The 22,845-nt window shown below is 54.0% G+C and overlaps 7 protein-coding genes across 7 annotated transcripts; 5 read left to right on the top strand and 2 right to left on the bottom strand.

Annotated features, from left to right (window-relative positions):
• The first annotated feature begins 779 nt into the window (after positions 1 to 779).
• On the top strand, positions 780 to 1,981 carry BZA05DRAFT_59478 (uncharacterized protein). Its single transcript, XM_051488469.1, has 3 exons — positions 780 to 926; positions 1,011 to 1,499; positions 1,592 to 1,981. Exons 1-3 carry the CDS (start codon positions 880 to 882, stop codon positions 1,653 to 1,655), a joined length of 600 nt encoding a protein of 199 aa, XP_051338858.1. The 5' UTR covers positions 780 to 879; the 3' UTR covers positions 1,656 to 1,981.
• Positions 1,921 to 4,164, top strand: BZA05DRAFT_59474 (uncharacterized protein). The gene is made up of 4 exons (XM_051488468.1): positions 1,921 to 2,343; positions 2,409 to 2,572; positions 2,627 to 3,689; positions 3,750 to 4,164. Exons 1-4 carry the CDS (start codon positions 2,307 to 2,309, stop codon positions 3,995 to 3,997), a joined length of 1,512 nt encoding a protein of 503 aa, XP_051338857.1. The 5' UTR covers positions 1,921 to 2,306; the 3' UTR covers positions 3,998 to 4,164.
• Positions 4,165 to 5,385: 1,221 nt separating this feature from the next.
• Positions 5,386 to 8,480, bottom strand: BZA05DRAFT_59454 (vacuolar segregation subunit 7-domain-containing protein). The gene is made up of 2 exons (XM_051488467.1): positions 7,278 to 8,480; positions 5,386 to 7,220 (listed from the first exon to the last, which is right to left on the bottom strand). Exons 1-2 carry the CDS (start codon positions 8,302 to 8,304, stop codon positions 5,662 to 5,664), a joined length of 2,586 nt encoding a protein of 861 aa, XP_051338856.1. The 5' UTR covers positions 8,305 to 8,480; the 3' UTR covers positions 5,386 to 5,661.
• Positions 8,481 to 12,106: 3,626 nt separating this feature from the next.
• On the top strand, positions 12,107 to 14,952 carry BZA05DRAFT_425868 (uncharacterized protein; the record flags this gene model as incomplete). The annotated part of the gene is made up of 2 exons (XM_051485977.1): positions 12,107 to 14,119; positions 14,173 to 14,952. 2 exons carry the CDS (start codon positions 12,107 to 12,109, stop codon positions 14,950 to 14,952), a joined length of 2,793 nt encoding a protein of 930 aa, XP_051338855.1.
• Positions 14,953 to 15,424: 472 nt separating this feature from the next.
• On the top strand, positions 15,425 to 16,170 carry BZA05DRAFT_399791 (uncharacterized protein). Its single transcript, XM_051483839.1, has one exon. It carries the CDS (start codon positions 15,453 to 15,455, stop codon positions 15,747 to 15,749), a length of 297 nt encoding a protein of 98 aa, XP_051338854.1. The 5' UTR covers positions 15,425 to 15,452; the 3' UTR covers positions 15,750 to 16,170.
• A 141-nt stretch (positions 16,171 to 16,311) lies between these two features.
• BZA05DRAFT_399789 (uncharacterized protein) lies at positions 16,312 to 17,436 on the top strand. The gene is made up of 2 exons (XM_051483838.1): positions 16,312 to 16,445; positions 16,516 to 17,436. Exons 1-2 carry the CDS (start codon positions 16,414 to 16,416, stop codon positions 17,036 to 17,038), a joined length of 555 nt encoding a protein of 184 aa, XP_051338853.1. The 5' UTR covers positions 16,312 to 16,413; the 3' UTR covers positions 17,039 to 17,436.
• On the bottom strand, positions 17,182 to 20,996 carry BZA05DRAFT_59407 (uncharacterized protein). Its single transcript, XM_051488466.1, has 4 exons — positions 20,740 to 20,996; positions 20,471 to 20,664; positions 19,393 to 20,411; positions 17,182 to 19,331 (listed from the first exon to the last, which is right to left on the bottom strand). The coding sequence occupies exons 1-4, from the start codon at positions 20,778 to 20,780 to the stop codon at positions 17,325 to 17,327; spliced, it is 3,261 nt and encodes a 1,086-aa protein (XP_051338852.1). The 5' UTR covers positions 20,781 to 20,996; the 3' UTR covers positions 17,182 to 17,324.
• Positions 20,997 to 22,845: the final 1,849 nt, after the last annotated feature.

Raw genomic sequence — 22,845 nt, 5'->3', positions numbered from 1 at the left:
GAGAGTGGTACTTTCTTGATACATAGAGTGCTCATTCCATTGAGCGTGGTCGTTCGGTGCCCACTGCAGCCAGAGCTGATTCCTCACTCAAAGCAGCTACCATGGCGCTGTGTATGCTCCCATCAGGAGTACATCCACAGATCCCTTCTCGATCCGAGTGAGCTCTACCGGAGAAGGACGAGTTCCACGCGTGTCATGGAAGCACTCCACACTTGCTACTGCTCGGAATCTTGGATTCGACGGTATTCCGTATTTAGACCATAAAAAATAGAACCACTACCAGAGAAAGCATTTGCCAGATGATTTGAGGAGCCATGGTCACCTATCCAGAGATTCGCTATCGAATAGGGAATGTCTTCTGCGGTGCCAGCATATGTGGCCCTGTAGATAAGATGTCTTGTTTGTCTCTTGTTCCGTCTCGTGTCGCTCTCTCAGTTGTTTCCGCCTCGTTTGACGCTCTTTCGCCTCTTCGACCGTCAGTTTGCTTGGCGGCTAAGCTATTACCTGCCATTATTCGTTATTGCGATTTTTTGGATTTTTTATTTCTTTGCCGCGCATTGACAGCCAACCACCCCCCGTCCTGCTGCTGCTCCACTTCAAACTCCATACCTTCAACCCGCCCAACCCCAACCCCAACCCCAACTCTACTTGCTGTTCCCTTTACTTCAAGAACATCCATCTCAAAGAACGACACGATACCACCTCTCTCCCTACTTACATTCACCCCAACTGCACTCTCCCCTATTTCGCTCAGTCGCTACTCCATACCCTCTCTCTCCAAACCGTAACCTCTACTACAGCACGACACGACAAAACATTCTGCAGGCCAGATCTGACTCAAATAACTTTGCTCGTCCAGCAGCCTACTGAACAGCAATCATGGATCCTTCCGACGAGCAGCACGATGACGATCTTTTTGCCGACCTGTATGTTCCCCACCGCGTCGACTTGACCCTGGTCGTCACGCGTAACATCCATTTCGGCGGTGCTGACGAAATTGCAAATTATAGCTACGGTGACGATGAGCCGCCAAAGACGTCGCCTGGACCGTCAAAAGCAGTACCAGCAGTGACACCAACTATTGCCCCTACTACACAAGCCGCTCCCAGCGTCGCCGCTCCGGAATTATTACCATCCGTACCGACCACTGCAACCAACATCGTCCCTGCCGCCGCCGCGCCTCCGAAAGCTGTGGATCCCAGAGCGCCGCAGCCTCCGACGGAAGTGCAGACGGAGGAAAACCTGGAGGAAGACCAACAATACGATCAGTCACAGGCCTACGGCGGCTGGGATGCCTCCAACATGCCTCAACACCAGCAGCAACAACACCAGCAACAACACCAGCAGCAGCACCAGCAGCAGCACCAGCAACAACACCAGCAACAACAGGGACACAGTGGAGGAGAAGGCCCAAGTCAGGGTGGCTACGATCATCAGACAGGAAGCAATAGCTACAGTGATCATGGGAACTCTGGTAGTCCAGCAATCAAAGAGGATGGGTGCGTATTTACAATGAGTTTTCTATCTGGTTAGCGTTGTCATTTTGTTTGTCGTTTTCAAGCGAGGGGAGGGATACATATTCTTCGAATAGCGGAAGACTAGGGCCCAACGCGCGGGCCGTCCACTGCCAGTTGGTTAGGAGCGTAAGAGGATGATGGTATCAGGCGCTGTCTGGAGGATACTTGCGATGATGGGCTGCATGATGGGCGTGCGGTCAATGCCGACTGGGCTGTGGGTTCTTCGCTCCGATATACTATAACCGCGCGCACACGACAGACGTCACAAGGAAAGACGAGATCTAGCAAAGAAGGAATAAGGCTAGGAGGTGTACTCTACTGCTCCGCCTTGTTGGAAAACTACCTAGCTAGCAGTATCTAGCAGCCATTGTTGGCATATACTGATGGTAGTGTTTGTGTACGAAAAAAGACAAATGGGAGAATCAATCAATATATGGATTGGGAGTTACATGGTGTTCCACAACCTCGTCATCTGCAAAAAGAAGAGAAGCCTTTACTTGCTTGACCGGGCGACCGATCGAACGCTGCGGCAAGTTTTTGTCTGCTCACGCATCACCACAACCACCACCACAACCACCACCACCATCATGTCACAGTCACCGTCAGCGCCTGCGCGAACTAGTCTTCGCGATCATCATTCTCCTCCTCTCGCTATGTTATTTGGCCCGGATATTGCTTTTTTCTTTTCTCTCTGTGTTTTACTTCGCTATTTGCTGCTGCTACTGCTACTGCTTTATATGTTGCTCCATTGGGACACTAGTTGACGCAATATGTGTCTGTATTAGGAAAATGTTCATAGGTGGTTTGAATTGGGAAACAACGGATGGTATGACCTATCTCACTTGCTTCTCTCTCTTCGAGGCACCAGATATTGATGTGTGCCACCGACAGATTCTCTAAAGGAATATTTCAGCCAGTTCGGAGAGGTCACGGAATGCACCGTCATGCGTGACGGCCCGACGGGAAGGTCCCGTGGATTCGGATTCCTGACTTTCAAGGACCCCAAGACGGTCAATATTGTGATGGTCAAAGAGCACTATCTGGACGGAAAGATCGTGCGTTTTCTACCTTTCTACGGCGCAGTAACACCAACTGACGTACGATGCTAGATTGATCCCAAGCGTGCGATCCCGAGGGATGAACAGGAGAAGACTTCGAAAATCTTTGTCGGTGGTGTCAGCCAGGAGGCCACGGAGTCGGATTTCAGGGAATACTTTCTCCAGTTCGGCCGCGTCCTGGATGCTACCCTCATGATGGATAAGGATACCGGACGGCCGAGAGGCTTCGGATTCGTCACGTTCGATAGCGAGTCTGCTGTCGAGAATGCTTTGAACTGTCCTACGTTGGCGATTATGGGCAAGCAGATCGAGGTTAAGAAGGCGCAGCCGAGGGGCAATACGAGAGGCGGACACATGGACGAGAGGGATGACCGCGGTGGTGGTGGCGGATTCCGTGATCGTGGAAACCGGGATCGTTTCGACAACCGCGACGGCGGCAGCAACGGGAACTACATGAACGGCTCGCAAGGCAGCAACGGCCCACAAGGCGGACCTCAGCAGCAGCAGCAGAGCGCGGCATACAACGGTATGACCCCGCAGATGATGGCACAGTACTGGCAGCAAATGCAGCGCTACATGGCCGCAATGAGCCAGATGGGTCGTGGCGGTCCCATGCCCGTCGTCAATCCCGCCATGATGCAACAGGCAATGCAGAACATGCCGCAGCAGATGGCCGGTATGAATCCCGCCATGATGCAGCAGATGCAGATGCAGCAGGCGGCGATGATGCGCCAGCAGCACCAGCAGTCCCCGCCCATCCAGTCCCCGCCGCAACAGATGCCCTTGCAGATGGCTCAGCAGCAGCAGCCGTACGGAAATCAGAACCAGGGATACCCGCAACAGCAACAGCAACAGCATCAGCACCAGCAGCAACAGGGCGGTCAGGGTGGCGGTGGATATGATCCCTCCCAGCAGCAGCAGCAGGCAGGCTTCAACAACCCCAATGCGCGCTTCCAGAACCACCCGTCCCAGCGCGACTACCAACCCCCCCAGAACCATCCTTCGTCTTGGGATGGGATGTACGACGACATTCCGCCACAACAGGTAGTCCAGCAGGTTCACCAGCAACAAGCTGCCCAAGCTGCCGCGGCAGCCCAGCAGTCTTCCCGTGGTGGTATGTCCCCCTTACTACTACCTCTCCCCAATTACCCCCCTCGTTGACAAAATGAAATAGGAACCCCCAACAGCCAGCAATTCGGCCGTTTCGAAGGGCCCCCTCCCAACGCACCGACGGGTCCTAGAAATACCAAGCCAGGCAGCAACTACCGCGGTGGCCGCGGCGGTAGCAGCGGCGGCAGCAGCGCAGGCGGCGGCAGCGGCAGTGCCGTCGGTAGTGGTGGTGCTGGTAGGGGCGCGGGCTACAACTCCGGTGTCCGTGGAGGTTTCCACCCCTACGCTAGGAACCAGGAGAGGTTCACTTAGTACCAGGACCTGGACGGCAACGGCGAGATGATCGGCTCGTGGTAGTGGTAGTGGTAGATGAGGGTGCCAAAAAAGCCTCTCTACCCTTTTCTTTTTCTTTCTTTTCTTGTGTGGTGATTTGATAAATGCTTTGTGTTTTGTTTGTGTGAATGTCCGTCGAGGTGGAGGTGGAAATGCCTGCGTTCAATGTGTGTTTTTTTTCTTTCTTCTCCACTTATTTCCTGTTTTCTTTTTTCTTTTCTTTCCTTTGCGCTGGGGCGGATAGTTGGATGGTTCGATGGAAGGATGGAGGGAGGGAAAGAGTGAGGAAGGGAGGAAGGGCTGGGTGGGTGGATGGCCGGAGGAATGGATGAATGGGCTTTTCTAGATGTAAACAGTACTCAACTACAGCACAGCGCAGCGCAGATGACAATAAGCAGAGCGAGAGAGACAGGGCAGAACTATCGTATCGTTGTATTCTACTCTGATACTAGCAGTAGTACTAGTAGTGATGTCTTTTGAAGATGATGGACAGAATTGATGTCTGAATAATGACAATGATATATAGTATGTAGAGTACACTCCCTCCCTCCAACCCACCGTCCCACCCAGTTGCCCTCCCATTTGCCCATCCGATCCGATCTGGTCCGATCTGGTCCGGTCCGACCCGTATAGTAGACCCATACAATCGATCGAGTGCAAGACTATGAGCATCTCCGCCCAGTAAATCGCACACACAATCACAATCAAGCACCTCTAACCCCCCCTCCCCTCTTCCCCTCCCCTCTTACCTTCCTTTCCTCCAGTGTAGATAACCCCCCTCCCCCATACCCCCTCATACCCCATACCCCATACCCCTTCATCCTCCCCCATACCCCCTCATACCCCATACCCCATACCCCTTCATACCCCATACCCCCCTCCTCAATGACGATAGAAGAAAATAAGGAAAAAATAAGTGGAAAATAAGTAAGTTGAAAACTCCATAAACCCCCCACCAGTGACCGGTTCAGACCTCAAACCGAATGCCGCTATAGTAACTATCACAGCACAAGCACAACAACACACAACACAACGTAACAGAACAACAGAAGAGAACAGAACAGCATAAGACAAGATAACACAACACAACATACCATAAGACAACAGCAGCCTACGCTGACAACAACCACAACAGCAACTATCACAACAGCGATAACAAAAAACAATAACAACAACCACAAACAGCAACAACCACAACAACCACGGTCATTCCATCCTGTCGAAATTCCCCTCACCAACCAACCAAACGAAAGGAAAAGGTAAAAAAGGGAAAAGAAATAATGTAATACCTAAAGTGCTTCGAAAAAAAGAAGAAAAAAACCGAAAAGGAAATTAAGGAAAAGAAAAGAGAGCGTCGTCTTGTTTATGTTGCTTCACACACTTGACAAGAATCCAATCCGATCCCCAATCCCCACAATATCAAAAGAAAAAGAAAAAGTTAAAAGAAAAAAGAAAAAAAGAAAAGCAGAGAAAAAGAAAGACCCACGCAGTCAGGCGCGCCACTCACTCGCTACAACCCCCACTCCATCGGGTCCATCCATCCCTCCCTTCCTCCCCCCCTTCCTCGACCATCTATTTATGTATCATGCAATCATTTCGTTTCTCGTGTGTATCGTATCGTGCACTACTCTCGCATCCCCCAATCATTCGGACGGAGTAGTCGGAGTAGTATTCAGTCCGGGATGAATCATGACGGAGCCGGAGATGGGTGCAGTTCTGATGCGGCCGCTCAGTGGGAGCTGATACTTGAGCACGCCCCTGACGATGAGTTCGAAGGGATGCATGAGCACGCGTTCCCAGCGGGCCGTCCCGCCCTCTTCCGTTTTGTTTCCTGGGCGGGCCAGACGGAGTTCGCCCGACGAGATGTACGGCATCCGGCGGAGCGGGGAGCCTTCAAATACTAGCCCGGAATCGAAGCTGAAGATGCGGCCGAGAAGCATTGTTTCCCGGTCTTTGGGGAGGTCGTCTGGCGGGTCGGTGCCCTCGTCGACGTTGTCGGATGTGTGGTATTGCGTGTGTAGGCGTGGTGGCGGGTAGAGTTTCTTCGATAGGAGCGTGATCGTCACTCGTCCCAGGTGGTGTTCAGTGCCAGTGTCTTTCTTCTTCAGGCCCGGAACTGAGCTGCCTTCCCACCAGTCGCCCTCGTGGCTGGGTTCGTGGTCCCCATCGTGATCCCCACCGTGGTCCTCATCGTCTCCATCATCGCCACCATCGCCATCTCGTACATGTGAACTTTTCGCGAACAGATTCACGTCCATATTCCCAACTGTCACCGCAATAGCATTTGGATTTACCGCCTGCACCACGAGATCCAGCATGATTTCTTGTTTGCTGACGAGGACATCCGTGACGTTGAGGACTCTAACGCCTTGTAATGGATTCGTCGTCGACACCAAGAACCCACCGACACCCGTCAGTATCAAGATAATGGCGATGATGGCCACAATGCATCCCGCATAAGTCCTAAAGCAGCCCCTGCGTCGTGCATTATGCTCCATCTGTCGAACGGATCCGTTCATCTGCCTTCGCCTCGGTCGTGTGCGATTGGGCTGTAGAAGCGGCGTGTGCTCATCATCCCCGTTTTCCACATCGGCCTCGTATACACGCGTTCTTGGTGACTTCCTGCCTCCTCCAGTGCCGCCGTTGGCCGCGATGGCCCCATTCCGGAACACGGGATGTCTAGGTGATGGCGGCCGGGATGACCCTCTGGACGACATGATCGAGGTGGCCGCATTCCGCACAGAATGGGCCGATCTGTGGGGTGACCGGTGGAAGGTGTTGTCATCTATAAGTGTTGACTGGTGTCCATTGTGGTGTCGAACACTCCTCTCAGCGTGCATCTGGTGCTCCCTGGCACTTCCAGCACCTGCCCTCTCACTACTCGTCCCATCGTTTGGCACGCCATCGCCTCCAAGACCGGGTTCTTTGAGTGAATTGTTGACGAACTTCATCCCCTTACGTCCAGCGGTGTTGGTGCCCTCCATTGATTGCATCAGGGGCAACCTCTGCCCCCTCAAATCCGGTCCAATGGATGTTGCACTAGGTGTCCGGGAATGGAATCTACTTGCAGGCCTTTGATGGGTGTGGTGGGGTGCATCTGGAGGATTCGACTCATAGACGAATGTCTCATCCGAATCTGATGAAAACGCCTCATCCACGGCTTCGGCGATCTTTGCGGCAAAGATTTCCACTTTGCTGGATGCTGGTTGAGAGTTAGTAACAGTCCGTCGCCGAGGGTAAACAAACGGGAAAGCCTTACGATTGGAAGGCCCTGCAGCCATAGCTCGTTTGATTGCCCGTTTCTTCTCCCTCCTAGAGGCCCTGATGGTGTCCGTGCTCTTCTTACTCCTAATGCTAGCACCTCCGGCAGGTCCCACCGCACCGAGACCTATCTGAGGAACAGAGCTGACCGTCTCCGTCTCCACGGTCATAGCCTTGGAGGAAGGCTCCTTTCCCGTCACCGTGGGCCGTCGTCCGAAAACTCTTGCCGGGGGCGGCACTCTGTATAACGATGATGTTGGTGTCCTGTCACCACTCCTATATCCAGCTTCGGATTCGGATTCCGTCGGGGCAATAGACGAAGATACCGAATCTGCGCGCTTCCGTGTGATGGTGGAGGCGGAATCGGTGGTGTCGTCGACCTCCTCGGATATCCTGCTACCTGCCAACGATGAACTGCTTGGCTGGCGGTGAACGAGCGCTGCCACCGAGTCCTCCAGAGACCTCAATGTTCCGACCGAAGGGGTTCCAGGGAGGCTACTTTCGACGACAGTTTCCAGCGTTGTACCGGAGTTGCTTCGCGGTGTCCTCATTCCCGGGAGGTCGTCTTCCGGCTCCTCGTTATGGATGCTGCCCTCCCGGCGGAGCTGAAATGTCGGAGTAGGGGGGGGATTCTCGCTTCGTTTGCGAGGTGAAGGCAGCGGCTGTCGGGAATCGGGAGGTGGAGTTCGGGAGACCGCCAGGCGGGGGGTATTCGGCAGCGGTTGAGAAGGACGCTGGTGGGAGTCGATGTGTGGGGCTAAGGAGCTGGCAGGAAGCTGCTGTTGTCCCTGCGTTTGTGGCGTTTTTGGTCCAGCCGATCGGGCGGGCGATGACTCTCGCGAAGGCCTTGCCGATCGAATGGCAGTGGGTATTTTCCTTTTGGGTCTACCGATGTTGTTGGTCGAGCTGCTACTTGCAGACGACACACCCTGACGGATCCTCGACGTGTTTTTTTGGAGCTCACCGTTCTTGTCCCTTGCGGTAGGGGACGGGTCCCCCCCTCCATTGTCTGCCGATGCACTCATTTCGACGGTTCGTCAGGCAGCAGTACTGGACGGTCGATGGGTGGCTCTGCTCGGTAGCCAGCGAGTGGATGGAATATGGCCAGGGAAGCTATGCTGGCCAATACGGAACGAAGCTCCTGAATAATGTTTTTCCCCTCGTTTTTTTTCCCCTTGCTCTTCACCTGTGGTTGCGAAGGTGTGGAGGCGGGAGGAGGTGAGAGGCGGAGGAGGAGGAGAGGTTCGTGGTCGGTAGACGTGGTGTCGTTTGGTTGTGTGCGTGCACGGTGATATGACCAAGAGAAGTATGATGGACGGTACTAGTACACAGCGCAGCCGCAGCCAGTCAAGGCGGCACCTTCGCACTTGTGGGGCCCTCACACGCTCACTTTCGATTTCTCTCTCTCTTTCTTTCTCTGCTGCGCTTTTGCAAGTTGCAGCCAGCTACCACTGACCGACCGACCGAGCAGTAGCAGAGTGGGGGTTCTGCAGTGCAGTATTTTTTTCTCCGTTTGGCGTGATGTTTCTGTGGATGCTGCGTCGAAGAATATATTGGTCGAATAGAAGGTGCTGCTTGCTGCTGCCAGATTCTGCTGCGCTGGCAAGTTTGGAGTCGAACAGGTAGGTGTGTGTGGTTGTTGGGGAATCCTGGGGTTCGGCAGCAGCCAATGCTGCTTTGGTGGTGGTTGCCGAACGTTGACTGGCTGGATTATGTAACTGCACCATTATGTCAGCCGTCAAATTCGCGTTATCTAATCCATCAGTTGTCGGCGAGTGGTTGGATCGGGCCCGGCGTCTCGAACTGGAACATTCCGCTGCGGCTCTCTCTGCAAACCTGGAGAAGTCGGTAGGGAAAAACTGCATATCGAACGCTCTAGATCAAGAGGATGCATATATACGTGCGGAAGAAAAGACATACATGACCCCTACACATCGTCACCATCACCACCACCACCGGCATCATCATCATCCCACTGCCTGCATTCAGCTACAGCAGCTCGAATCGATGAAGGTGTACCTGCTGCAAGTCCACATGTCGGCGAAGAATTTGCGGTACGGCCATCAATGCGCCCCTCGGCATCTTACCCTCTACCGCGGGCGGGCGGGACTTTTCTTCGTTAGGCCCGTCAGCGAGAGTCAACATCCATCACTCCATTTCTTTTTGATTCCACCGTATATTAGCTCGCCATTGGCGAAATACGCGCGCGCACAAAGCAGTGATTACCAGATACATGGTCAGCACAGAATTGATATTCAATCTCTCAGCACCGCCTGGCAATCAATAGGTATTATGGGGGGATAGATACTTCTAACTTTTGATCATGGATCTTTGTTAGGTGTCTGCGTGCTTATTATTGAGTTATGAATTCCCGCTCTTCCATAGTCAGCTTTTAGATGGTAATTCGGCGTCAAATCTAAACTTGTGAAAGTTGTCCCCCGAAACAGAGAGGAATACGATAGTTACTACTATATATCTGACCTTTAGACCGGAAGATTTATTCTCGGAGCCGATAACTAATGACGAGCAAAAAGCAATGTCATAGAGAGATAGACTATCAATTTATTGTCGCATATGTATGGCGATCACAACCTAACCTTTCCTACCAGCTCCGCGGGGATGGAGAAAAGCAACGTCAAAATGATGCAGATTTCTCGGCGCTCTCAACCCCTCCGAGTCATATATCATGATGAAGCCCCGCAGAGCAGGATGCGGGACAGTAGCAGCACCAGAGACTGGTACCCTTATGCGGTGTAAGCACATGTAACAACCTCCCCGCTCACTCGCTTATGTGCACGCCTAGGCAGGCACTCGAGACTCAAGTGTCTATCCACCCTTAGCCTGCATCGAGCTGTTGGACATGTTATATCACTCAACTACTTGATGGTCTCCTCTGTATGTCCGAGTGAAAACAGGAGTGTGCCGTGTTTCTCTGGTACTATGTAAAACAAAACTCAAGTCAAGACAGATTTGTACTGCATATGGGATGGCCCTCAGCCGGGGGAGGAGGTAGTCCGGTATTGTGGTGCTGTTTGGGCTTTTTGAGGTACTTCCACCTCACTTGCGTGATGGAGATCCCCCTTACGCTCTTTAGATCATTGCCCAGACGAAGGGCAATGGAGTGGGCCACTGCCTTGAGCCTGTTGTCAGGTCGGTAGGTGGGATACTCGGAATGCGTGGGAGTCTGTACTTGTTTCCTTGATGTTCCTTAGCTCTCAATTGTGGGTTGCAACGTATTGGACACCGTTCATCCCCTGGCGGAAGGCACCTAGACCGATAGATCGCACAGCGTGTTGGAAATCAAAGTTGATGCCAGTGTCGGTATTCCAGACTTGGATTGCGATGTGGTGAATCCACGGTTGGTTGGTCGGTCGGTATCGTGGCTCGCTAGTGTGTGCTAATGTTTTGATTTCGAGTTGTTTGTTTTGATTTTGACACCCGCCATCGTTACCGCCAATCGCCACCCTTGCCGACTGCCATCGGGCACTAAAAATGCTGCACTGCAACCCAGTTTGCAGATTTCACAGCTGCGGGTGCCCCCTCCCTCCCTTTGTGCTCTACATATCGGTTGCCGTTCAGGTTTCACTCGAGTCCAATTCCGTCTATACACAATTGCAACCACGGATTCACGGTCGCGACGAAGACACTGGATACTTGACACCAAATAGCCCTTGCTCCGAGCCTCCGAGCCCTCCCCATCTCATCCTAGATTAGATAGAGCTGGCAGCAGTCCAGTACGGCATCTCGAATCGCACCATCTGACCTGTCCGCCTGTCCGCCTACTCTTCGTTGCGCGCCCGCGCCCGTGCCCCCACCGCCTTCGTCGCGTTACATCCTTCGAATCAGCGCTTTCGCAACTTCTTCCGCGTCCGCTCGATGGACCCCGAGCCTTGCTAGGGGAAGCCCCGAACCTGTCCTCGCGCGCCCGCACATATCAGCCGCTCGCTCGCACGCACCGTGACCGCCATTGCCCTTCCACCACGCGCTCTTCTGAGGGGATTGCGCGCAGTAATCCATCGGAGACCGCAGTGTAGAGCGCGGCGACACGCGCGCCCGCGTCACGACAGCGGCTTCACCTCGGTGCGGACATTTCAGACCTGTTTGCCGGTACAGCGCTTCGCTTGGTTGTCTGCGCGCCCAATCTCGAATAGGCATCTACAAACATTCCCACGAACAACGGCGGTTCGGCAGGCCTACCTAGTCACTCGTTTGCTTCTACATATCTTGAAGCCGTCGGCGGTTGAGTGATTCATTTCTTCAAGTATCTGAGAATCTATCGGGCGCAGCAGCAACAGCAGTAAATACAGTCGCTCGTCTAACAGCGCTGATATCACTCGGTGCATTCATCCCACGCTACTCTATTTCTCTCGCGCATCCTCAGATCGGACCCTTCCATCGAGCGGCACAACACGCACATCAAACAACGCAGCACGCCGATCACACGATCGATTGCCTCTCGTACCAAAAGTCTCCAACACGAAACAAAACTTCTTCTTCACCTCGACAGCAGGCTCCAAGGCGCACTTCGCACTTCGACGACCACTTTGCACTTGAGAAGCCAGCAACCCTAACTTGCCACCAAAGCTACTGCTCGCTCGCTTTGCTTTGTTTCACCGCAAACTCACCCACCATACCCTGCCGACTGGCTTCACGACCCCTCCCCTCCGACTACTCCACACTTAAACACATTACACACACATTACACCCACACACCTGCAACAGCTACACACCCACGCCCGTTTTTTGCGCGACATCGCACAACACCCGCCGCAACCTCCTCGACCAACCACCGTCACTCCGTAAGTCCACCACCACCGTCAACTTCAAATGGTTTCCTCCTTCTCCCCGCACCGCCACCACGGCGATACATCGCTTTTCTCACCATCAACGACAACCTCTCCGACACACCTCCTCCGCCACTCTCCGACTTCCTGCTCGGCCTTCGCCTTAACGATACCCTCCTCGATTAGAACGCGCTCGGCTTCGAAACGGACCACTCCTACAAAACCTCGCGCGGGTTCGAACAGCCCCGCAAAGCTTCCCTTGTCGCTCACATCAAATAACAGTATGAATTCAGGTGGTATGACATTGCGATCGGGGTCGTGCAGCCCTCTCTCTAGCCCACGGGATCAGACAGCTCAAAGGCGCACATCTGCCCTTTGTCCCGACACCACCAGCAACAGCACCATGTTGGGTCGACCGGGAAGCACCAGTCCTTTAAAGAGAAGCGATGGAATGATGAGCGGAGACGATGACGCGAGCCGTGGCTCTCCCGTTGCAAAACGAAGGTCATCCCATATGGGGTATTACCCCTCTCTCAGCAAGCAGAAGCCTCCTGTGTTCGGCTCCCCGTCCTTCGGCACGCGATCACCACCGAAACGCCCCGCCGGTCTTAGAAAGTCAACGGGTCACGTCTTGGAGAAGCCCAGTTACGTGCGATCGCGACCACAGGCACGACAGCAGATCGACTTCTCATCCGCCTCCGACACGACGGCCAGGATGAGACGCGTCACGTCGGTTGAAAACTTTCTCGCTCCCATGCATCGCGACTCGCCGTTCGCGACGCGCACTGCCCCGCTGCCCAACGCATCGATTCACCCCCATGTCCACCCGTTGGCGAGATCGGCCGCTTTCGGTGGTGCTGGAGGCGGAGCCAACCAGCTGAATGATTGGATGACCCCGCAGAACTATAAGTCGGCGAAACCAAACATTATGGCATTCCATTCGACCGGCTTTGTTCCTAAACGGGGCCGCCCGCTCGACACGGACAAGGAACACGGCCCTCAGCCAGATACGCCATGTAAACGAACCACGGCCTTTCCCGGATCAGCATTCCAGACTAAGCGCATCGGCGCTCGGATCCCAATGGGCGACTTGGGTAGTCCTCGCACGCCGGCACCGTTCGGTACTTCCGGTGGCAAGGCTTTGGGCCGCAGGGACAGCTTCACAAGTACCGACGGTGACGACCTCGACGCGTCGACTCAGTCTAGCTGTGACTACGAACTCCCGCCAACGCCGACCAAGAAAACATGGAATGACTTCGACGATGGTAGCGTGTTCACGGTGAACAAGCGGGCCCGCACGTCGCCCGTTCGTGAGAAATCCCGCACCCCCGCCCTTGCCCGCGAGCGCTGGGTTGATACTGTTCAAGCGAGTGGACCAAAAACACGCGCCAACACTCCTCGTTTCGCCAGTCCGAAAACTCCGCGGGACAATATTATTCCTCCGGATCCGAGCAGCCTATCCATATCCGGAAAGGTATACAAATACGATCCTCTACCCAGCAACCGCAGCTCGGTGACTCCTTTGCCAGTGACGCCAGCCCGAGATCATCCCAGCCTCAAATGGGGAACAACTAGCTCTCCAGTTTTCCCTGACATGACGCTTACCGAAGATGGAATGAGTTTGCATTCCAGATTCGCTGAGGTCAAGCACATCGGAACCGGGCAGTTTTCGGAGGTGTATCGGGTTACCGAAAAGAATGGACACTCCCACGGGCTGTTTACGCCTGGCCGATCCTCCGAGAGCGGCTTCTCTTCATCTCCAGTCGAGCGGGAGCCTCGGATACCACAGGTCTATGCTGTCAAAAGGGCTAAAAACAAGTTTCTGGGTCCTAGAGACCGGAGAGAACGGATGCTGGAAGTTCTGATATTGAAGGAACTGGCCCGGCATGCGCATGTGGTGAGCTACGAGAATCACTGGATAGATGAGGGTGGCCGTCTTTGCATTCAGACGGAGTTCTGTGAAGGTGGCAGCTTGGACAAGTTTCTGGAACAACACGGTGAGAAAGGTCGGTTGGACGAGTTTCGTGTATGGAAGATGCTCTTGGAGTTGTGCATGGTACGTTGGGCTGCATCCGCTGCATTGTCTCTTCTGCTAATTTTGAAATTTAGGGCGTCCAGTACATCCACGAAATGGGCTTCATGCACCTTGATCTCAAGCCTGGCAACGTTTTCATCACATCCGAGGGTTCCTTGAAGATTGGAGATTTCGGTATGGCAATGAGGTGCCCTGCCGAGTTCGATGTTGAGAAAGAGGGTGACCGAGCGTACATTGCGCAGGAAGTATTGGATCGGAAGCCGGGTCAACCGGGAGACATCTTCTCTCTGGGCGTCTGTATGATTGAGATTGCGGGCAACGAAGCACTGCCGCCGTACGGCCCGGAGTGGGAAAGTTTGCGCAAGGGTGACATAAGTGTCGCCCCGATTCTGAGCACCAGTTCGTCCGGAGAGTTTGTGCATCGCGACGACAAAGGCAACCCGATCGTAACAGAGCTTGTCGAAGAATTCGCACCGAGCGTGGATGTCTCGTCTTCGATTGACCAGGGGCCTGAGTCTCCCACTCCCAGACGTTTGGGCAACAGGCCAAGGAGGGGAACCCTATTGCACAACCCTAAACCTGGCCATCTGGCGCAGCCGCCCCGGTTCATGGAAGAAAATGGATTGGAACTTCTTGTCAAGTGCATGATTGCTCAGGATCCTGAGGCTAGGCCCACTGCGACGCAACTGCTCCAAACCGAGGAACTTCGTTGGGTGGACGAGAGGAGACGGTCACCTGCGACGATATTTGAAGGTCTCTGGGGTCCAAGAGATATGTTCGACTCGGTGCATGACCACAGCCCGGCACCACGCATGCGTCGACTGGCGGAGGATGATTTCGAGATGGACTTGTGAAGACGGCCACGGATCAACTGGGTGTTTTGGGGGATCGTAGCCTCTCTACTGCCATCCGAGTACATACATGAGTCGAATATGCTTGCGCAAGTTCTATGATTTGCCATTACTGTTGGGTTGCTTCTGGATCGTCTCGAGTTCCTGTTGTGAAGTGTGCAGCACGAACTTTGGGTTTCGTATCAACCAACCCGGCCACCTCGGGGGGGGGGGTTGTTTACGATGGGCCCCGGGACTTGAGATTTCTTTTTTCTTCGGTTTATTCTTGGGCATAAAGGTTTCCGTCATTTGGTCTGCTTTCTGGTTGTTGCTTCTGATTCCCAACATCTGCAGTTGCCTGTTCATCCAGCGCTCTGTTGATCTGATTTCTTTTTTCTTTCATGATGTTATCTTTCTGTTGCCCCGTAAGGTCTTGTCACACCTGCAGTGCAAGACCCTCACACCTTTTTTTTTTGCGCGGGGGGTTTTCTTTTTTTCTTTCTCTTTCTCTTTCTCTTTCGTTTATGTCTTCTTACAACAGGGGCGCAGGTGCATCTTCTGGGAATCTTTGCTGTCTGCTTTGTTTTTTTGTGCTCTCTCTCGTATTGTCACTTGTACTCTGCTTTCCTTTCCCTTTTCCCCTCGATACTCTACGCTTCATGTTCTTACGACTGTCCTATTTTTTTTCCAATTCTGGCGGGGTTTGCTCTATTTTTGCTCTGGCGGGGTTTTTCATTGTTTTCTCTATTTTTATGGGCCGACTTGAGCTTTCGATTGGATTGAATATGGGGGGATGGTGGGTAGGTGGGGTGTGCTTGTAGAAAAATGCTTTCCCTTTTCTTTTTTTCTCTCTTTTTCTCTTTCTTTTCTCTTTTCTTGTTCTTTAAAGTATCATTATTACCACTGGTAGGGCGTGAGCAATTGCTTTGTTTTGTTATGGTGGCGGTCTGAGTTTACTGGATCTGGTGGGACTGGACGGATTGGACGGATTGGATGGGATAATGAACGGCAGCTCAAGGCGTGGTGATGAACTTTTTGTTTCTTTGTTTTTGTGTGGCTTTGCGGAAAGATGGGCGGACGGACGAAGGTGGGCGGACGGACGAAGGTGGGCGGACGGACTGTATTGTATTGTACTCTACTCTACATAGGCTGGCTAGCTATGGCTACCTAGACACTTAGGTCGATACCTAAATTGATGTATCATGTGGCGGCGGGATTGGGATGGAATGGAATGGAATGTCTGTATTGTACTTCATGGATATCGTGAGTCTGATGTTGGTAGTTGACTCGATATACTGCCTAGTACTAGCGCTCGACTGTCGGCACGGGGAACCAACGCCCTGCCAAGCAACTCTACTATAATCCCAGCACCGCGCCTCTGCTCAAAAACTTAACCTCACCTCACCTGGTGCACCTCACCAACCAGCACCCCACCACCGCCGCACCTCACCACCCACCCCACCACCACCACAGCAAAACAACACAATGGTCCGCAAACTCAAGCACCACGAGTCGAAGTGCGTCGTCTTCCCTATCCCCCCATCCCCAGCGGTCCCCAGCAGTCCCAGCAGTTCTAACCCGCTCTAGGCTCCTCCGCAAAGTCGATTTCCTAACCTGGAAATCCGACTCGGGCCACCGCTCGCACGACGTAATGCGGCGGTACCACATCAGCTCTGTGGAGACGTACCACAAATACAACAAGTTATGCGGATCCGTGCGGCACCTCGCGCACCGTCTTGCCCTCCTGCCACCCACGGACGCATTCCGGCAGCGTCACGAGGCCCTTCTCCTCGAGAAGCTGCACGCCATGGGAATTCTCGCGCAGAAGACCAAGATGAGCGACGTCGAGAATAAAGTGACTGTGGCGGCGGTGTGTAGGCGGAGACTGCCGGTCGTGATGACTAGGTTGAGGATGGCGGAAACGGTGCAGGCGGCGAGTAAGCTCGTTGAGCAGGGACATGTCAGGGTGGGGCCGGAAGTGGTTACCGATACGGCCTATATCGTCACCAGGAATATGGAGGACTTTGTTACCTGGGTCGATGGAAGCAAGATCAGGGGCCATATCATGAAGTATCGGAATGAGGTCGATGATTATGATTTGCTGGCTTGAGCGGGGGGTGGTGGGGAGATGGGAACGAGGGGAGATGGGAAAGAGCGGGGGAGGAGTGGAATAATGTACATACCTCTCACATACCTCTGGCGTTATTAGGTTTTTCTGTTTCTTTCAAGGGACTATAAAAGTTATTGATTCTTCCTGGACTGTCTACTAGGTATACTGTGATTGTATGGTTGAGACCGGGCGAGCGAAAAACAAGACTTCAATTCCATGGATTGGTGATTAGGTATCTTCACGTAACGTATGGGGAAAAGGTATATACAGAAACAAACTAATTACACTATTCTACAACCGCCTCCTTAACTGAAGCTCCCTCCTTCTCCTTCTCCTTCTCCTTGCCCTTATCCTTCTCCTTCTCCTTCTCGGCCTTCCTCCTAAAGATGCCCAGTCCCTTCTCCTTTTTCTCGCCCTCGTCCTTATCCTTCACCTTCTCGCCATCCCTCTCCTTCTCATCCTCAGCGATCGACTCGGCCTTCTTCGAGCTCCTCCCAATAGCCCCAAAGAAACCACTCTGGCTTCCCTTGAGCCACGGCGAGCTCTCCTTAGCCAAGGGCGTAAGCCGTCCCTGTCCCAGTCCCTTGCCCTCATCATCTTCACTGTGATCCTCGCCCTCCTTCTTCCAGGCAGTCCACAGGCTGCCCTTTGACGAGGAGGCGGCGCTGACCACTTCCTCGGCGAGCTCGTCGTCCACCGCATCCTTCTTCTTCCCGCGGCCCCACGAGATGTTGAACTTGCTCGTGCTGCCCTTGCGGCTCAGCGACGAGAAGCGCGAGAGGATGCTTTCCTTGGTCGCCACGTGCTCAAGGCTGGCGCCGGATGCGCCCGAGATGTCCGTGTTGACGCTGATCGAGTCGCGGTCGTCCGTGCCCGGGAGGCGGACCGGCGTGTTCATGCGGCTCTGGAAGGTGGGTGCGGCAGGGTTGAGGCGCGGGGTGACGGGACGGCCGTTGTTGGATGAGGCGAAGTACGACTGGCTGGGGAAGAGCGAGAGTGACGAGGTTGAGGCGTTCGCGGCGTTCGCGGCGTTGGGGGTGATGGGCCGAGATACCGGCCGGGATGACGATACACGGCCAGTGTGAAAATCTGCCCAGTAGTTGCCGCCCATGAGTCTGCTGCCATGGGAATGATTGATGAAATCGGCTGAAGGCCAGCCGAATGCGGCGGATGCATCGGATGAGGGTGCTGGGAGGGGGTTGTCGAATGATGCGATGGACGACGGGCGCGGAGATGCAGGCCGATCAAACAGTCGGTTCGGATCTATGGGATCGAACGATGGATTGAACTGGTTGAACGTAGCTGAGCGACGGGAGTGGTCAGAATTCGTTCGTCCAAGGGCCGTGGCCTTCGTTCGTCCGTTGAGAAAGTCGAGGCTATTCGCCCACGACCCGTGAGACCCGCTGCGGCGACGCGTGCCGATAGGATCCAAGCCAGGTGGATCGTTCTTGGGGAAAGAATGCGTTTCAGCCGGCTGTATCTGCCCCAACATGGGGGGTCCACCATCAAACCCGACAGTCTTGCCGCGCTGCCGATTGAACGAATTCGAGAAGAGGTTGACAAAGCGCCGGGAATTGGATTTCGGCGCGGCACTCTCACCATCGCCAACCATACTGAGGCGGTTGCTGCCGCTTCGGGATAAGGACGTGTCCCTGTCCGAGGATTCACGGTGATGATGCGAGTCCCTGGCTCCAGGGGGGAGGTTCGAAAACAAAGGGATGTGATTGAAGCTACTCCTCGGCGACGTCGAAACCGATGTTGAAGTCATTGGCGACTGCGGGACCACAAAGCCCTTGTCGAAACGCAGGCGGCGGGTTTCGTTATCATCCTCAATCGGTGAATCTCTGAGACTTGGAGGAGCATCTTCAAAGGAAAAAAGGTTGGATGGAAGCAGAGAGTTTGCCGTGGGGCTCATTGGGGTACCACCGAGGTAACCGTCCGAATCTGCGTCCATGTACGGATCCATGATCGGACCAGCTTCCGAACCGGGCATCTCAGCAGGACCGGTAACTGTACCGTTGGCAATATTAAAGAACGGGCTCGACGGAATGCTATTCGAGAAGGTGGGACTGATCTGCTGGAATTGCATGTTAAAATGGGTCCCCTCTTGCATGCCGGATTCGTGTATGGGATAAGCATTGGAAGATGAAGAGCCCGCCTGAGCACGTGGTTTACGGTTGCGATTACGGCGCTGCTTGGGCTTCTTCTGTATCGAATCTGCCCCGGAACCACTCTCTCTGCGCTCTTGAAGATTCATCAAAACTTCACGAGATCTGATGAATTCTATCTCGGCCTACAAGCATACACCATCAGTGGAAAGTGGCGAGAAGGGAGATAAAACAAGCGTCACTGACCGCTTGAAAAGCACTGTAAACCGCTACATATCGCATCTCCAGATGTCTCTGCCGGTCCGCCCAGAGCCTGTCTTTTTCATGCTCCTCCCTGTCTCTTTGGGCCTCTTCGTCCTCCTCGACTTTGAGTTGTTCCTTCTGAGTCTCCAAACTCTTCATGGTCGCCACCAGAGACCTGATCTCTTCCTCCATCTCAGAAATCTGCCGTTGAGTTTCTCGAATATCATTGGCCAATTCCTTTCCCGTTGATTCCGCATTCTCCTTGGATTCCCGTGCAGCGGTCGAGATCGCCTCCACCTTCTCCAACGTGGCTATCTTTTCCTCTTCCCACCGAGCCATGTCATCCTGCATCTTCTTGATTTCATATTCCTTCGCTTTCAGCGCTTTCTCCGTGCGGGTCCTCGTCGCCTCCGCTGCCCTCCTGGCCTCCTCCAGCGATTTTGTCTCCGCCCGAATCCTCTGCCTGCCAGCATCTTCCTCGTTCTTCTTATTCTTCAACGTATCGAGCTCGGAACGCAGGATAGCCTCTGCAGATTTATACTCCTCCTCGGTATGAAGCAGCTGCGCTTCCGTCTCTTGAATCTCTCTCCGCACCGCATCCAGATCCCTCGTCAACGACGCGACCGTGTGTTGATCATCCTGGGCCACCGGCGCATTGACACTGTGCGCATTGCTCTGCTCCAACGTGGCGGGGGACCCGCGCCGTTCCCTCACACTCCTCCTCGAATGATTCTGCGCGTGCATATTGTGCACTGTACCCAGGGGCGACGGCGACGGGGGCGGCGGAACGTCCAGCACGGAATGCACGGAAGGCGCATCATCGGAGGAATCGCCCCTGTGCGTCCCGCCACTGTCACTTGCCGCGGCACCCCGCGACTTCGCACACGTCCGCAGCCGGATCAGCTGTCCCGGCGCCTGGAAGTTCTGCGCGTTCGCGGCGATCACCCGCACGTTGTAGCGTTGGTCCGGATTGAGCCCCGTCACTGTCACGCTGGTTTCGCCGCGTTTCTCGCTCTCGCCGACTATGTAGGATATGTCCATCAGCAATGGTCCTCGTCCCTGACGCGGGTAAGGCGCGTACCATTTATCCCGTTGATCTGGATGATGTGCTTCGCCACTGACCCCGCCTTCTCCGGCAGCGACCAGTGCAGCGTGATGGTATCGGCGGACACGCCATGCAGCGAGACCCTCGGGGGCGCGGGCAAATCCAATCCTAGGACCTTCACCAGCGTCGGGATGGGGATGTTCAGAAGTGACGAGACGCGGTAGCACATCCTGCTCTCAATCAGCCCTCCCCTCCTCTCTCTCCCCCCTTCTTCTTCCTAGCCAGCCATTCAGTCGCTCACTCACCACGCCAGGGCGCAGATGGTAGCTACAACGACGACTACCATCGCTCTCTGTCTCTCTTTCCTTCTCTCTTGCTTGCTTGCTTGCGTACTTGCTTGCTTGCTATCGATGGCCGGGTTGCGGGGCGTCGATGAAGGTTTGTAGATGGAAGAGGATTTTTTTTTTTGGCGAGACGACGTGTGGAGTAGTGGAGATGACCGACCGACGAACCGACTGGCGAACAGAAGGGTGGAGCCAGCCAGTCCAGTGCCAGCCAGCCCAGTGCCAAGGAACATATGGTGTTACCCGAGCATTATTGGACCCTGGTTGGTTGGTTTGTTACAGGTCATGCAAAAGCGAAAGGAAAGAAAAAAAAGCCACTCCCGAACGGAGCTGCTGCAGGACCGTGTGTGGATTACATATGCGCGCTGGGGATCGGAGGGGTGGTTACAAAGATTGATTGAGGCAGAAGAATAATGCTGCAACAGAGACTCAACCGATCTTTCGGCTTATGTATGATAGGTACATAGCATTGGCCGTGCGAATTCCTCAACAAACCGTGGCCTTCTCCCCGCTGGCATCAGGGTTGGGTCAGCGGTAGTTAAGGCTGGACACTTTTCCACCTCCGATTGGTCGCGAAGGCTGCGAGCCTTTGCTGTGGAATGCGGTCAGGACTTCGCTGGGGAAATGGAGAATTCACGAGTGATGGTCTGTGCATTCATTGCTGCCTGTGCATACGGCGGAGTTTGGGCCTGGGAAATCACAGTCACTTGGTATGATATGGAGTCTTTCCTGATGGCTTGCTTTTTGCATGTCTGGCCACTGGGAGTTGAACGGATCAGATGAATCTGTCCCTGGACATGGCTATGGTCCGATTACCACTGTAGTCTGTAGTATATCTGGCATAACCGTCCGATCCACCTACATACATGCTCCGTATCACACACCCGCGCAACCTCTTCATGAATCCTGAATACATAGAGGAGTGACCACGCAGCATCCAGAAACCCCGTGTGAAAGCAAAGCAAGCCCTCAGGTAACAAATCCCTGTGCACATCTCCCGCCCATTTCACCTTGAATCTGGATCCCTGTGCCTGTGCCTGTGCATGCACCCCATTCACCCCATCCCCCTCTTCTTTTTGCGTTGCGCAGGAACAAACGCAGGAACACAGCAGCAGCACCACGGCGCCGTTGGCCTGTGAAGTGAGGTAGGCTCGCGTGATCGTTGGGTGTTTGCACTTTGCACTCAGCACTTTGCGAGTACGGAAGCGTAGAATGGAAACGGGCGCGTCTGTAGAAAGACTTGGTGCTCAACCGCTCGGCCTCGCACGGAGAACAGTGTCCTCGTCGGAGACGACGTCTCATTCCATTCCATTCCGTCCCAACAGAGGCAACAATTAGCCCAATCCCAAGGCCTCAGCCCCTGCGCTGAGGTTTGTTGTTGTTGTTGTTGAAGCTTGGGTGTATTGGGCGGCTTAAGTAGGCAGACATGTACCAATGTTGGGAGAATACGTGCGGCCACGTACGAGCCCGTACGACTGGTTCGAGGCCACCTTTCATCTCATCACAATGATCCTATCCCACATGATAACACATGCATGCACCTTCTTCTTCTTCTTCTTCTTCTTCTTCTTCTTCTTCTTCTTCTCCTGCTAGATCTTTCACCGGGCATTTGCTGAGTTGGTGACTCAGGTCCGGCGGCGGTGTTTCAACCGCAGGGCGATGACAATTCGACGGTGAGCGACGGAAGTTTAGGGCTTGCCGCCGGGTTCTGCGGCCATGGAAACGAGGGCGGATTCCTCTGGTCCTGGGGATATCATATATATATATAGTAGCACATACGAGTACTGAAACGGCCATAGCAAGCCGTGAATTTGATTATACTCCACGGCCGAGCTGACGTTCTATGCTACCCTAGTATGGGTTAGTGAGGTAGTTGGCCTCGTGGTCTCTTTCCCCGGAACTTCTCTGCGAACGAACCAGGGCCATCGATTGAGATCATGTAGATATATACCCGTCACAGAGTCCCATGGGACGTTCAATCCCGGCATTTCCCCCCTCGTTCTCTTGTCCGATGACCTCTCTTGAGAGCGGAGATCGCCACGGTAGCCAATTGTACTCCGGTGGAAC

Source organism: Tricharina praecox (genome assembly GCF_024521635.1).
Source record: "Tricharina praecox strain CBS 144465 chromosome Unknown BZA05scaffold_14, whole genome shotgun sequence".
Classification (NCBI taxonomy): Eukaryota; Fungi; Ascomycota; class Pezizomycetes; order Pezizales; family Pyronemataceae; genus Tricharina; species Tricharina praecox.
Note: the sequence above shows the minus strand (reverse complement) of the source record. Positions and strands in the feature narration are given on the sequence as shown.

What these genes read in the sequence shown, in the direction of transcription:
- BZA05DRAFT_399791 (XM_051483839.1), top strand. Translation starts at nt 15,453, where the DNA reads ATGTCTTCTTACAACAGGGGCGCAGGTGCATCTTCTGGGAATCTTTGC.
- BZA05DRAFT_59407 (XM_051488466.1), bottom strand. Translation starts at nt 20,780, where the DNA reads ATGGTAGTCGTCGTTGTAGCTACCATCTGCGCCCTGGCGTG. An exon ending in ACCATCTGCGCCCTGGCGTG is followed by an intron (nt 20,665 to 20,739) that starts GTGAGTGAGCGA and finishes GATTGAGAGCAG; the next exon opens with GATGTGCTACCGCGTCTCGT. An exon ending in CCAGATCAACGGGATAAATG is followed by an intron (nt 20,412 to 20,470) that starts GTACGCGCCTTA and finishes TATCCTACATAG; the next exon opens with TCGGCGAGAGCGAGAAACGC.
- BZA05DRAFT_59474 (XM_051488468.1), top strand. Translation starts at nt 2,307, where the DNA reads ATGTTCATAGGTGGTTTGAATTGGGAAACAACGGATG. An exon ending in GAATTGGGAAACAACGGATG is followed by an intron (nt 2,344 to 2,408) that starts GTATGACCTATC and finishes TGCCACCGACAG; the next exon opens with ATTCTCTAAAGGAATATTTC. An exon ending in ACTATCTGGACGGAAAGATC is followed by an intron (nt 2,573 to 2,626) that starts GTGCGTTTTCTA and finishes GTACGATGCTAG; the next exon opens with ATTGATCCCAAGCGTGCGAT.
- BZA05DRAFT_59478 (XM_051488469.1), top strand. Translation starts at nt 880, where the DNA reads ATGGATCCTTCCGACGAGCAGCACGATGACGATCTTTTTGCCGACCT. An exon ending in GACGATCTTTTTGCCGACCT is followed by an intron (nt 927 to 1,010) that starts GTATGTTCCCCA and finishes TGCAAATTATAG; the next exon opens with CTACGGTGACGATGAGCCGC. An exon ending in CCAGCAATCAAAGAGGATGG is followed by an intron (nt 1,500 to 1,591) that starts GTGCGTATTTAC and finishes TTCTTCGAATAG; the next exon opens with CGGAAGACTAGGGCCCAACG.
- BZA05DRAFT_399789 (XM_051483838.1), top strand. Translation starts at nt 16,414, where the DNA reads ATGGTCCGCAAACTCAAGCACCACGAGTCGAA. An exon ending in CTCAAGCACCACGAGTCGAA is followed by an intron (nt 16,446 to 16,515) that starts GTGCGTCGTCTT and finishes AACCCGCTCTAG; the next exon opens with GCTCCTCCGCAAAGTCGATT.
- BZA05DRAFT_59454 (XM_051488467.1), bottom strand. Translation starts at nt 8,304, where the DNA reads ATGAGTGCATCGGCAGACAATGGAGGGGGGGACCCGTCCCCTACCGCA. An exon ending in GGCTGCAGGGCCTTCCAATC is followed by an intron (nt 7,221 to 7,277) that starts GTAAGGCTTTCC and finishes ACTCTCAACCAG; the next exon opens with CATCCAGCAAAGTGGAAATC.